We start from the raw sequence: 13,688 nt of genomic DNA on the forward strand, positions 1-13,688 counted from the left end.
CTGAGAGTACATTAATGAACCAGATGGATTTTTACAATGTTATGATCTCCTGAAAAACCAGTAATGTTTTAAAAATAAATTTGTCAGGATATTGACTGATGATGTTGGTCATATTCAACTCCTATCATACTGAAGCAGTCAGTGCCTATTATGTAACATGACCTTGATATATGAAAGAACTGCGGATCCTGTAAATCGGGAGCAAAAACAGAACCTGCTGGAAAAGCTCAGCAGGTCTGGCAGTGTCTGTGAAGAAAAAAAATCCGAGTTAACGTTTTGGGTCCAGTGACCCTTCCTCTGAACTGGGGTTCAGAACCTTAGAACTGTTCTGAGGAAGGGTCACTGGACCCAAAATGTTAACTCTGATTTTTTTTTTTTCTTCACAGATGCTGTCAGACCTGCTGAGCTTTTCTAGCAACTTCTGTTTTTGCTGATGACCTTGTCAATGTCCAGGCTTGAACTGAGTAGCAAATAACATTCATGCCACACAAATGCTGGGCAATGACCATCTTCAACAAGAGAGAACCTAACCATCTGTTTTTGACATTCAGTGGCATAACCATTGCTGAATCCTCCAAATTCAAAATCCAGGGAGTTACTAGTGACAAAAACAGAAATTTGCTACCTAAAACTGCAGTTACAAGAGCAGGCCAGAGACTTGGAGTTCTGCAGTAAGTAACTCACTCCAAACTCTCAAAAGCTTGCCTGTAAGGGAGAAATAAGTAGTGTGATACAATACTCTCCACTTGGCTGAATGCGTGCAATTTCAACAACATGCAAGATGTTCAGCACCATCCAGGATAAAGCAGCCTGTTTGACGAGCACCCCATCCAACACTTAATGATTACTTCCTCCATCACTGAAGCAGAATGGCAGCAATGTGTACCAACTACTAGTTACTAAACAATGATCTCTGCTGCTTGAAGGGCAGCCGATGCTTGAGAAGTACACAATTTGCAAGCTGCCTTCCAAGCCTTGCACCACACGGCTTGGAACAGTGTTGCTGTTCCTTCACTGTCCCAGGGTCCTTTCCTACCAGCACTGCCTATGTAGTTACCACAATGAAATACCCCCATAGATCAGCTGTTCAAGAAGGTGGCTCACTGCTTCCTTTTCAAGGGCAATTAGGAATATTGATAAGTGGAGGCCCAACCAGTGATACCCATATATGTGAATGAATAGAAAATAACTTCTAATCCCTGAACCGGCTTTATGATGAAGGCTACCCAAGAAATTTGGTAAGTCTTCCAGTCTTGATTAAATCCTTATGAGTTTGACCTCTCCAATCTGAGCATAAGCTGTTGTCTATATTATTATTTGCTGCCCATTTCTCGACTGTGTCAGTCTTGTTCTGACAGAATCGTCGATAATCTGTAATGTTTAGTGAAATTTTAGGAAAGCACCCTATAAACTAATATGGCTTCCCATGGACTCTCCCCTCTTGCAGCCCATCTCCATGCCAATGTGAATCATATTGACCTTGCATTCAGGTAGAAAATGTAATTAGTCATTCTTCAAACTCCCAACTTCATTCTGTCTTTAAATAGAAGTAGAACCATTCACAAAACCTGCATACCTCATACCTTAAACTTTGGAGATTAATGGCTGTTACTGCAGCTGTTTTTGTCATTAGTTACTCGTGTGAAAACCTTGCACTTTTTTTTCCCCAATAAAACAACCTGGGTTCTTGTTAATCTTTAACATCCAAACCCACTGAGGCTTGCTGACAGCAGAATTTGGTACAAGTCACTTCTTCTGTTTTGTTTCTTCATTCTACCCAATCCCAAAGCTTAATCTTAAACAACCTCTGACTTGTAGCAATGACAATGTGGTAGTTTTATATTTACCACTACTGGTATTAGCTTTTTACTGGTTTTAGCTTACTTAAAGAGGAATATATTTGCATCTGAAATAGTTCAGGGGAAGTTCAGTAGGTAACTTACCAGGATGAAGGAATTGTCCTCTGAGCAAAGGTTGAACATCTTGCACTCATTTATGTTTAAGAGAATTGGAGCTGGTCTTAATGAAAAGTAGAAGATTCCAGGGTGACTTAACAGCAGAGGTGCTGAAAGGAAGTTTTGTTGGGAAAATTAGAACTAGAGGACACAATTTAAAAATAAAGAGTCTCCAATTTAAGACAGAGATGTGAAGGAATTTCTTGTCTCAGAAGATCATTGGCTTTGCAATCAGAACACTGGAAGCTGAATCATTGAATGAGTTAGACACATATTTGATTTACAAGGGAGTCAAGGGTTCTTGGACAAATGAGCAATTGTTGTTAAGGCCACAGTTGGATCAGCTGTGATCTTACTGAATGTGCAGCAAGCTTGATGGGTTCAATGGTTCACTGCTCCTATTACTTATGATTTACCTTTTAATAGCTTCCCCGCGCCACCCCCCACCCAAACATCACCACCTCTTACTACCTGCTTACTATTTTTATGCCAGTCAAAGATTTTTGGGTTTCCTTCTGTTTGCTAACATTCTTTTTCTCATATTCTCTCTTTGTCTGTATTTCCCTCCTCGACCTATCATATTTGGCCTGATTTTCAAATGTAGAATTCACCTGATGCACATCATTTTTCGTTTCATCATATTCTCACTTTCTTTCTTCAACTGAGGAGTCCCTGCTTTGGCTCCTTTACCTTGTGCTTTCATTAGCGTGTACTAGAAATGTCACTTTAAGATAATGAGATTGAAGAAATATAAGAATTGGGTGGACAAATATGATGAAAACTACTTACTTGTATGGAGAGGATAAGTCAACCCTGACTGTTTGGACTAAATAGGCTATTTCTGTGTCATAACCTTTTTGTATCCCTCTGCCTGGATCAATCTATAATTCGAAAATAAATTAAGTACTCAAGGTTTTTTTTTCCCCATTTTTGAATCAAGGCAAACTCCAGGAGTAGAAAATAATCTATTTTGTGTCTCTGATTTTTTTTTTTCCTTTGGACACCATGGCACTTGTTGATATTGATTAATGGTGAACAAATTGAATAAGCAAGATTTCAAAGCCCAGGCATTGGAACTCTTAGCATCAACTTCACTTAAAAATTGTACAGGACAATGGCAAGATTTCAAGTATATTGAATTTTACACCCGTTTTTAACTTTTATGTTCATATAGATTTGTGCTTTTATTTCAGATCCATGAAATTTGCTTCAAGCTGTGGAATTTCACGGTCCAAAATGTACACAAAATCGATGCAGGCTGTTAATGACTTTGTCCTTGGAGAAGACAAATGTTCACTTGAGTCTATGGCTGCAAGCCAACAGATAAACTTTCCTGTAAAAAATCTGGAAAGAATTGAGGAGAATGATCAGAATTCAAAGGTGTATCATGTGATACCTGACAAAACAACAGATGAGCTGACTCAAGAAAGACTGAAACTTAATGGACACAGATCCTGCTCCCTTCAGCAGGATCATGATCTGGTTTCTTTGAGCTCCCTGAGTCAAATAACTGCATGCCCAAAACAGTTGGAGGTAAAACCTCCAGATTGTATTTTACTAGACTTCAACACAGGAGTATCAGCAGAGAGGACAACTAGCTACGTGCCTAATGAACAAACAGATGTTGGAGTTGGTTTTGTGCAAAAAAAACCATGTGGTGGTGACAAAGATGAAATTTCAGATGAGCAGGAGCATGTGAAATATACATCAGTTGAAGCTTCGTATTGTGTAGAGGCAATTCCTGACTCATGGAAGGCTGCTTGTGATATAATTACAACAGATACCAACTTTAGTTTTAAAAAACGCAAGCGCTCTGACAACACCAGTTCACAAATTGAGAGAAGTCCAAGATGCAGATTGGATGCACTGACTAATGTTTGTGACTGTTTCTCTTTCCCTAAAAGTGGAAATTGCCTTGCCAGAAATTTCAATGCACATATATTTCGACCACATAATGAACTGCTTTATTCATCTAATCTGGATAAAACCTTTACTTCTCATTCTTGTGTTGAAAAGAACATGTTTCCTTCTGTATGTTCACTGAACATCTCCGTGGGGGAGCATTTTGATTTGACTGGTAATTCTAGTTTACATAGGCCTTTGACTAGTAAAGAAATCCTTGTAAACTTGCAAAGCAGTAGAGCCAAAGGTGAATGTGAAAACTGGGAGAAGTCACAAACTGTCATTTTGGATTCAGAAGTAAAACTAAGCAACTTAGCAAATACCACGTCTACAGCTGGTGAGGTTGATCGACCCAAAGAAGTTCTGCATTCTAAAGAGCAAATAGCAATTCCTTTAAGTAGTGTGATGATTCAAGCTGAAAAAGATTTGCTGTCGGCTTCTCAAAACAATCAAGTTGTTTTTGACGTTGAAGCTGAAATTCATAATACAAATGAGGAAATTGAACACTCAAATGTAGCAGGAAATACAGCAATGCAGCTACTTTCTTCCTTTAAATCCAATGGCCAGAAATCTTTGGGATTTGATGCTGTCCTATGTACGAAAGCTGATTTGCGAGTGGATGAAAGTAGATATAAAAATTCTGTCAACGAAACTAACTTCCATCAGTCTTCCTTTAAAAATAACATATTCCACACAGACAGCTTTTCATCAGAATCTGAATGGGATATTCAGTTGCCTTCTAGAATTGATAATAGACAAATTAAAGACAAATCTGTTGACTTGGAGCTCTTGCGAAAGACTTGTGTTAGTATGAAAGATGCCAAGTATGAGACACAGTTATACTCTGTACTAAAGGACAAAGCTGAGGTAGATTGGACCAGAAAAGAAGAGAGATGTCTCATGAGCTGTCAAACTGAAACACGTCCACCGTGTTATTTAACACTTCTGCCCTATCTGGACAGTTATACTAATTAATAATACAGTGCCAAAGTTATTTGAAAGATTCAATTCACTCTTTCATCACACTTTATAAATTGTAAATGATTTTACTTCTGAGAGCTAATCGGTTCATAAACCACATTGCAATCATTTTTAACATTCCAAGTCACAGGTTATATTAGTTCTGATTGAGTTTATGCTCCAAAGTCACCTTTAGTTAACATGCAGTGCAGTAGATTAAGTGGCGCATGTACGACCGCAATAAGAGCCTACTTTGTCAAAGGAAAGTGTTTTTACCTTCCTTCCATGCATCCTTTCTTTCCCTTCCCCACTACTATGAATTTGCTACACAAAAGGAACAAAATAAAATCTAAACGCTCATAAGACATAAACATCAATGTTCCATTTTGGCAGTGCAATGAAAATCAAGTTCATTATGCTTTTCCACCCAATGGTCGGATATTTTTGTGGTCACAAAAGTGCCAAATCATTAGGAAAACAGAGTACTTCTTCCCTGCCACAAAGGAAAAGTTAATCTTGTTTCATCTTCATTTCGTTCAAATTCTCAATGAACATTCAAATGGCATTGGTGTAGGTCCAGGAGCAGGTTCCACAGGCTGCTTACTTGAATATACAATGTGGTAGAATTTAAATTCATGTGCGCAGCGTTGTCTATAAAATGGTTGCTCTCTTGAAGCACTGATTAGTGTAAGCATTTACCTGAGGAAGAGTATGTTAAATTATAAATTAATTAGGGGGTGGAGAGTGTTGGCAGCTTTTTCAGGCAACAGTACAACGTGCACAGCAAATAATTCCACCTAGTTGTATTTAATATGATTGAAATTTGTTTACAATTTCAAACGGTATGATTTGTGTTGAGATAGTCCTGCAAATATTGCATAAATTCATTAACATTTACTCGCAGGCATTCGAAACCATCAGCAGTGACCATTCTACCGCATTTTGACTTTTTATGTTGATGAACAGCTTGTTAGCAGTATGTACAAGGTAGGATATGCGTTGAATTTGCATTTGCTATTGTGAGTACTAAACAAAGGCTACAATGCAAATATATGTTAGAAAACATTAGATGCAAACCCCATTCAATCTATAGGCATGGATAAAGGCACACGTCGTTCCGTTGTACTGAAAAAAAAAATCAACATTTGCTTGGTGTTACTGACATTTAATGTATTGTGTCCTTAGACCTGATATTTTGGGTCTCCATTTGACTGACTGGTAATGTGAATTTGCATATCCATTGACCTAATTTGTCTTGAATACTTTGTCTTGCTATTGATTACCTTGGCTCAGACACCAGCTAATCAGCATTTCTGTTTGAAAGAATGGAAGTTAAAAATTAAAAATGCTGGTTCCATTTGGTAAAGGAAACATGAGAGAGGAGTTAGGAAAAGTGAAATAGTTTTATGGAGACAGATTTGTAAAATTTATATTATTAAAAGTGTTTATGCTTTTATTTTCTTTCACCCAAAAAACAGCTACCTATTATAGAATTTACATTTAGGAAGTTGTGAGCTCTTAGCAGCCACACATTTAAAAAGAAGTCTAGTTTAATCTGAAATGCTTATGTTAAAATGTACAAGTTTTATTTGTTGGTATGTTTCAGCAATTAATTTTAAATCAAAGTAGTTGCCTTTGATCTTTGAAAATCTTAAAGGAGGAGCAGCAGCAAATTTGTTGTTATAGTTTTATCACCAGAATCTTGCCAATTTAAATATTTTTATTTAAAGTAGCACTTGCTGCTTTCCTGCTTTTGGCATTTTGAATGTGAGCAAGGTGAACAGATTGCAGTTAAATTTCTTCATTATCCAGGCAATGCGTGATAGGCTAGATTAGATTGACTAGAGTCACTAGATATGCCAATTGAAAAAAGAAGTTTCCTGCATTATCCTAATCGTTCAGATTTTTACAGATGTTTATTTGTTGGTATATCTTAAAAATGAATCTGACTTGATAATAGCATCATTTGTGGCATTTTATTCGTTTTCTAACTATGAATACTCAATTTTAAAGTAATTTAATGAATAGGTTCTATACATTGTCATTCTTTTGATAGAGAGCACGCTTTTTTTTTGTTTTTAAACTGTCTCCAGTAAATCCTTCATACTATAAAGGACCACCTCTGTCAAACATGAGCTCTTGAAATCTGTACAGATGTATAATTTTAATCATGACATGTACATTGGCATATACATTATTTTGTGGAGAATCATTGAAATAAATGTTGAAATACAGCTCTTTGATTAATTTTCTGGGCATTGTGGAAAAAATGGAAGGATCTAAAGACCTTGTATATGCAAAAATACACTTCATGGGTATTTATATAGTTCCTCTAATGCAATTAAAGATCGTAAGATGCTTCACAGGAATATTATATAACAAAATTTGACACTGAGCGACATAAACTTTTAGCCATCTGACCTGAAATCTTGGTCAAAGTAGTAGGTTTTAAAGAGCATTTAAAAAGGGTTAAAGAGGTTAATAGAGGGAATTCTAGAGCATGCAGCTTTGGCACCTGATGGTCAAACACCAACGTTGAAGTAATTAAAATATGCGATAGTCAGAATGAATGGAGCACATTTATCTTGCAATATTCTTACTCTTGTGGGCTCTTGGAGGAGAGTACAGATCTAGCAAGGGATGAGTCGGGAAGGAATTGAAAACAAATCTCGGCATTTTAAAATCAAGTTTGCGGAAGCAGAAGTCAATGCAGAAGATGAACAAATAGGCGTGAGAGTTAGGATACCGCAATTTTTGATGGTCTCAAGTTTATGGTAGGTAGAAGGATGCTGACGAGGGCAGCATTGGAATATTCATGTTTTGAGGTAACAAGAGCAAGGATGAAGGATTCAACAGCAGGTGACCTGAGGCTGAGTCTGTTTTTTTTTAAATTTTCTTCCTTCTATTCAAATTAATTTGACTAAAGCAATTGTGTTTGTTTCTTAAACTGGTTTAAAAATTCCTACTTCCCCAGTTGGAAGAGAGAGCTTAATTCTGATTGTTTTGTTCGTTCATTCGTTCGTTCATTCATTCTACTGACAGAGGTATTTAGAGAGGAAAATCGGAATTAATCTCTAATAATAATAATAATGGACATTCCAGACGAACTGGCCTCATATGTCAAAGATATCTGTGAAATAATTGGCACACCTTTACTAATTCTAGCACTGCTTTGACCTTACTGTTAAAAATCTGTAAAGAGAGACGGACCAGTTAGGACTATATTTACTGAAGTTTAGCAAAATGAGGAGGAATCTCAATGAACGCTATAAAATTGTAATGGGACTAGACAGGAATGATGTTCCTAATGCAGGATTGATGTTCCTAATGACTGGGGAATCCAGAACCAAGAGTCACAGTCTAAGGATACAAGGTAGGCAATTTAGGACTTAGACCAGGAGAAAATTCTTTACCCAAAGAATGATGAGCCTGTGGAATTATTTGCCACAGAAAGTGGTTGAGGCTAAAATATTGAGTGTTTCAAGAAAAAGTAAATAATTACAGGTATTTCTCCTATAATGCAATAGTTACATTCTTGAGTGATCTTGCGCTATAGAAAATCGCATTATAGGGAAATTACTATACTATACAGTAGAAAGTTGGCATTATTCAAAGTGTCCACTAGTCATCAATGACATTACAGTCAATTCACATTAGCGAAACATGTGTTTATAGCATAAATACCTGTATTAGGAGAAAGGAAGGACCATGTACTGAGTTGACGATCAGCCATAATTCTATTGCATGGTGGAGCAGGCTCACAGGGCTGAATGGCCTACTCTTATTTTCTATGTAAACTGTTCATTGTGTTTCTTCCACAGGCCTATTTATGATTAGCAAGGACCAAAATGTCCTTTACAGAATGGTACTTGCCATCATTACCAAATCTAGCCTGTATGGGACTGAGATAACAGAGTGGAGCTGGAGGAACACAACAGGCCAGGCAGCATCAGAAGAGTAGGAAAGTTGACGTTTCGGGTCAGGACCCTTCTTCAGAAATGGGGGAGGGGGGAAGAGAGCTCCGAAATAAATAGAGGGGAGGCGTGGGCTAATGGCTTAAATGTGGACTTTACCAGTTTCAAAATCTCCCCACCTCCAGCCTTATCCCATGACCAACCCTTCCTGTCATCCCCGCCTCCTTGACCTGACAAACATGTCCATCTTCTCTCCCACCTATCCGCTCCTCCCATCTCACTGACCAATCCCCACCACTGCCTACCTGCACTCACCTATCACCATCCCATCGACCTTCCCCAGCCCCACCCCTCCTCTCTATTTATTTCTGAGTTCCCTTCTCCCTCCCCCATTTCTGAAGAAGTCCCGACCCGAAACATCAACTTTCCTACTTCTCTGATGCTGCCTGGCATGCTGTGTTCCTCCAGCTCCACACTGTGTTATCTCTGACTCTAGAATCGGCAATTCTTACTATCTCTGTATGGGACTGAGCCTTTTCCTGCTGTCTAAAGTAACCTAGGAAGCTATTCCTTTTTATCATCTGGCAGAGATTAAAGAAGGCCTGCCACCACCTCCTGGAGGAATGGACAATGATGCCGTCTTGCGTGATGCCCACAACCTGTGAACGTATTTAAAATTGCAGCAGTGTTTATGCCTGCAGCTCATTTCATGAGCGATTTTCTTCCACATAGGATCAATTTCCACAAACACTGACCAAGGTCTACCAGCCAATTGATGATCCTAGTGAGTATGTTAATAAACTTAGTATGTTATTCAGTGACAGATTATCATTTTAAATAACATACTCCATATACCCTCAGGAATAACCCTTCACATGAGCAGGATTGCAGACAAGTGAATTGTGATTGATGAGAGATGGGCACATCTCATTTAGAATTGGGTTTATTGTCTCATGTATTCCAGTTACAAAAGAACAGGAGTGCAGTGAAAAGTGCACAATGTTGCCAACACATGGTGCTATCTTAGGCACAAATTACCTAGGTATAACTCTTAGATACAAAACATAGAGAAAATAAAGAAAAAAAGTTACGCTACATTACAGACACACACAGCACAAGCACAAGTTAAGAAAATAAATAAAGCTAAAAAGATAGACATTACAGTCTCGCCACAAGGATTTCCACTTCGTCTGACCAGGCTCCACCGGCTCCCAACCAGCAACCAACCCTGCTTCAGGCCTGACGTTTGGGCCAGAGAGCAGAGGAAGAGAAAGGATTTGATACCATTGGCTCAATTCTTTGTTTTACTTCATGTCAGTTGATCCAAGGTTTTTTCGCATTCTGATATTATAATGACTCATCATTTATGATTAGGCTATGCACACTATTATATCTGAACAAAAACACAATGGACAGAATTTTCCCAAGACATTGAATGTAGATTAGCTGAAGTAAGTTGGTGACGTACTACGAGGTGATGCCAGTTTATGATCCTGACCTCTTTTTGCCTTCCCCAGGGTGGCATTGAAGAGACCCAGAGAAATTTCCCCCGACCTGTTGAGTAAATAGAGATGTTGGTAAGGTAGTTAATTTAACTGAAATATCTAAAAGCCTTAAATCCTACATTCACAGCCCTGGAACATATTTTCTAACCTATCAGCAACTCATCAGGGCAAGTGCTCAGTAAGTACAAATTTTCAGTGAGACTGATAGCCTGGAAAGGCTTTAATCGGTGAAACTGAAGAGCTGCCAGAGAGAGACTACTGTTCAAAGTACTTTTGTCAGTGTGCTTTCACTGTTCCATTTTTAGAAGGCGCTTGACCTGCATAGCACTTCTTGTGTCACCTAATCCTGAAGAAAACTGAATATGAGTATATTTTTCACTTTTATTTTGAGTATTGTTGACTACTCACCTTCAGCTGTACTTTGTTGGCAGCCCTTGCCACAGCATGGGAGCAGATTATGCGGCTGCTCTTTGTACCTGCTGTGAACTAAGGACAGATGTCATGCCAGCATTAGCAATTCCAGCAGCATCTGGAACAACATGAGTAGCAGCAGCATCTCCTTAGCTGCCTGGTAACCTGCTCCCTAGGACTTTGGTCACCAGGTTATGAGCTTTCTTCCCTGAGATAAGGGAAACTGGTGTGGCAATCCAAAATAGTTGGGTATAGAGAATAGAGATATACCATTTGTGGAGGATGACAAAGGCATCAGTAGAAGAGAGCAACAGGGAGAAAATGAATATTGGCCAACCAGATGAGGATGTGAGGTGCAGTGAAAAGAGAATGAATGGAGCTGTCCAATGTGGTGTTCTGAGCTATTCTGTGGCAGGGGTACACTGGTAAAGTCCAGTGTTTGGACTTGGCACCTAAACCTGTTGTCATTCGCCCCTCTGACCTCCCAAATGTCCTGATTCCTCTCAGTGAACTGTACCCAGATTGGACGGAGCACACTTCTGCTGCTGACTTCTTTGGCCACTTATATCTACATCTACTTGGTTCGAGAGTTTGTCACTTTCCTCCCATCTTTGGTAGAGCTCACTACATTGTGTCCCTCGGATTCCCACAGGATGACCTCCAGGTAAAACTGAAAGATCTGGAGCAGATCTCCCAGGTCCCCCCTCCATTTGTGTGATTGCTGAAAGCTGAAAAATCTTAATGCTGGTGATTTACATCCTGTGATCCCTTTTAATCAGAAATTCTTGCTTTGGCAAAATGGACTCATCATCCTACCAACCTCCCAAAATGATCAGGGGACACATGAAGAGGATATCAGTTGGCTTATTCTGGTAGAGTAGGTGATAGGCATGCCATCCAGAGAATCCAGTTCCAAACCAAAAGTGGTTCTGTCATCGTTTTGGTAAAGACTAAGGCTGGAAGATTCTCCTCGTGGTCTCAAATTTGGGTCTTCTGAGTTCCTGCTTACCTTTGTTCTGATCTTTACTACTTCCTATGTTGATATTTTTAATGGAAATCGTCTAATTATTCACTTGTGTCCTACTTTATTCAACTATGGAATGGAGCTGTTTGACATTTTTACCTTATTTTTTAATCTTCAATTAGCCCAGAAGGATCCATTATCCTACCTCTTTCTCCCACTTATACAAGAGTTGCATCATGTATTTATTTTATGCTCCTCTTTTAATATGCTATTGGAATAATTAGGATTATAATTGTGTCCTTCACTCCCTGTTATAGCACAAAGCACTTGGAGTGGTATGCCTTGCATAATAAATCCATAAGGAAGTCATGGGCCACAGTTTTCATAGAATCCCTACACTGTGGAAGCAGGCCTATTTAGCCCATCGAGTCCACATTGACCCTCTGAAGAGCATCCCTCCCAAACACACCCCTCTAAACTATACCTGTAACCCTGAGCCACCGTGTCACCCCACAATGGTACGATGTGTGATATTTTTAAGGTATCAGGATTGGTAGTCTTCACAGGTGCATTGTTTATAAGTAAAAACCTAAAACCAGACTGCAGAAATTCAATTCCAGCCTCCATCTACTCTTGCACTGAACATTCTGAAGAGTAAAATAAAAGCAGCCTGTAACTGCCTTGCTCTTCTCAGGGTCAAGGATGTCACTGAACAACTGCAGAGCACATACCTTCTTCTTTAAACTAAAGAATAAGATAAAGGGGTCCAGCAAAAATATTTTTGGAAGTTAGGAAGGAGACTAATAAGCAAGGCCTCAAATACATTCCAGAGGCAAACAGAAGTAAATACATGACTGAGAGGGAGGGCAGGAGGGAGGGATTTAATTTCCTGGGATATCAAGACTGGTTTTTGGCAAGGTGGGATCAATAGAGGCCAAAAGGTTACACCTTTATCAGAATCAAAATCAGAGGTGTAATTGTATGAGGGATTTGTTCTGTCCTGGCTCTCTTGTGTTATCAACCTGGTGAAAAGGTGTCTACTCCATGAAAAGCAGAGTAAAAAGTTTTTTTTTAGACCAAGAAGTATGAGTGGGTGGAGTCAGGCTCGCACAGAGCCAGAGTTTAAGTTTTTGCTTTCAGTTGTTGAAGATGGGTTTTTTTGGAATTGAAGCTGCTGGCTGCAGCTCTCTCTGCTGTTGCAAAAAGTTTGAGCCATCTTTCTCTGCTGCTAGATTCTTTTTTTTTTTTTCAGTTTTTTATTCTTTCTCCTGGATTGAAGGAGATAGCAAGTGAGCAAATCTGTTTTGCTGAATTTGACTTTACCAAGGGTTTGCTTATGGGATGTTGCTATATATGAATAGTGGATGAGTAGGAGTTAAATAATATTTTATTAAGTATTTTGATAGTTATAACGTTATGTTAATTCTTTTTCTGTTTGTACCTTAGCTGCAGTGTAAGAATAAAGTGCATTTTGCTTAAAGTCTAGTAGTTTGACCAATCAAATCACACCTGGAATACAACACCTTACACTTGCCTTGAAATGATTTAAGTGTTAGGATTTAAGCTATCTCCTTGATATATTTTGAGGGGGTTTGGTCTGGTTCATCTCAGTGGTCTAGCAAGGCAGTTTGCTAGTTGTGTTAAAGAAGGTTTAAAATAACCTTGCAGGGCAATAGCAGCCAGCATGTAGCTTTACAAAGGAGAAAGAAGGTGCACAAATTTTGGGGGACACAGATGGTGATAATGTAAGAATTAACAAGATGTGGTCAGAGTAAGACAGAGTGTAATAACTTTGAAATTACATTGTTAATATATGTTTGTAAGTGCAAGAAACATCGTAAATAGATTGGTAAACTATCATCTTTTGATGTCAACAGGAATGTGGTATAGAAAAGTGGATGTTAAACATTCATGGATTTTCCGAAAAAAGGGGCGTATAGGACAAATGGCAGCATTGACAAAGGAGAACATTATTACTTTAGAGAGGTTAGCCTGGAGTGGACAGAGACAGAATCTGTTTGGTAAATAGTAGCCATGTTGCCAATGTGTGTTGGTAGTAGGGGGGAGCAAGTGCTAA

At 38.7% G+C, this 13,688-nt stretch overlaps 1 protein-coding gene across 1 annotated transcript in view; it reads left to right on the plus strand.

Annotated features, from left to right (window-relative positions):
* LOC109918301 overlaps positions 1–7,021 on the plus strand; it is a 43,197-nt gene extending 36,176 nt beyond the window's left edge. Inside the window, exon 12 of the mRNA XM_020518214.2 lies at positions 3,149–7,021. Coding sequence (XP_020373803.2) covers positions 3,149–4,832 — 1,684 coding nt within the window. The 3' untranslated portion in view covers positions 4,833–7,021. The remainder of the gene's footprint in view (positions 1–3,148) is intronic.
* The last annotated feature ends 6,667 nt before the right edge of the window (positions 7,022–13,688 follow it).

The sequence above is a fragment of the Rhincodon typus genome, chromosome 30 (assembly GCF_021869965.1).
Source record: "Rhincodon typus isolate 14 chromosome 30, sRhiTyp1.1, whole genome shotgun sequence".
NCBI lineage: Eukaryota > Metazoa > Chordata > Chondrichthyes > Orectolobiformes > Rhincodontidae > Rhincodon > Rhincodon typus.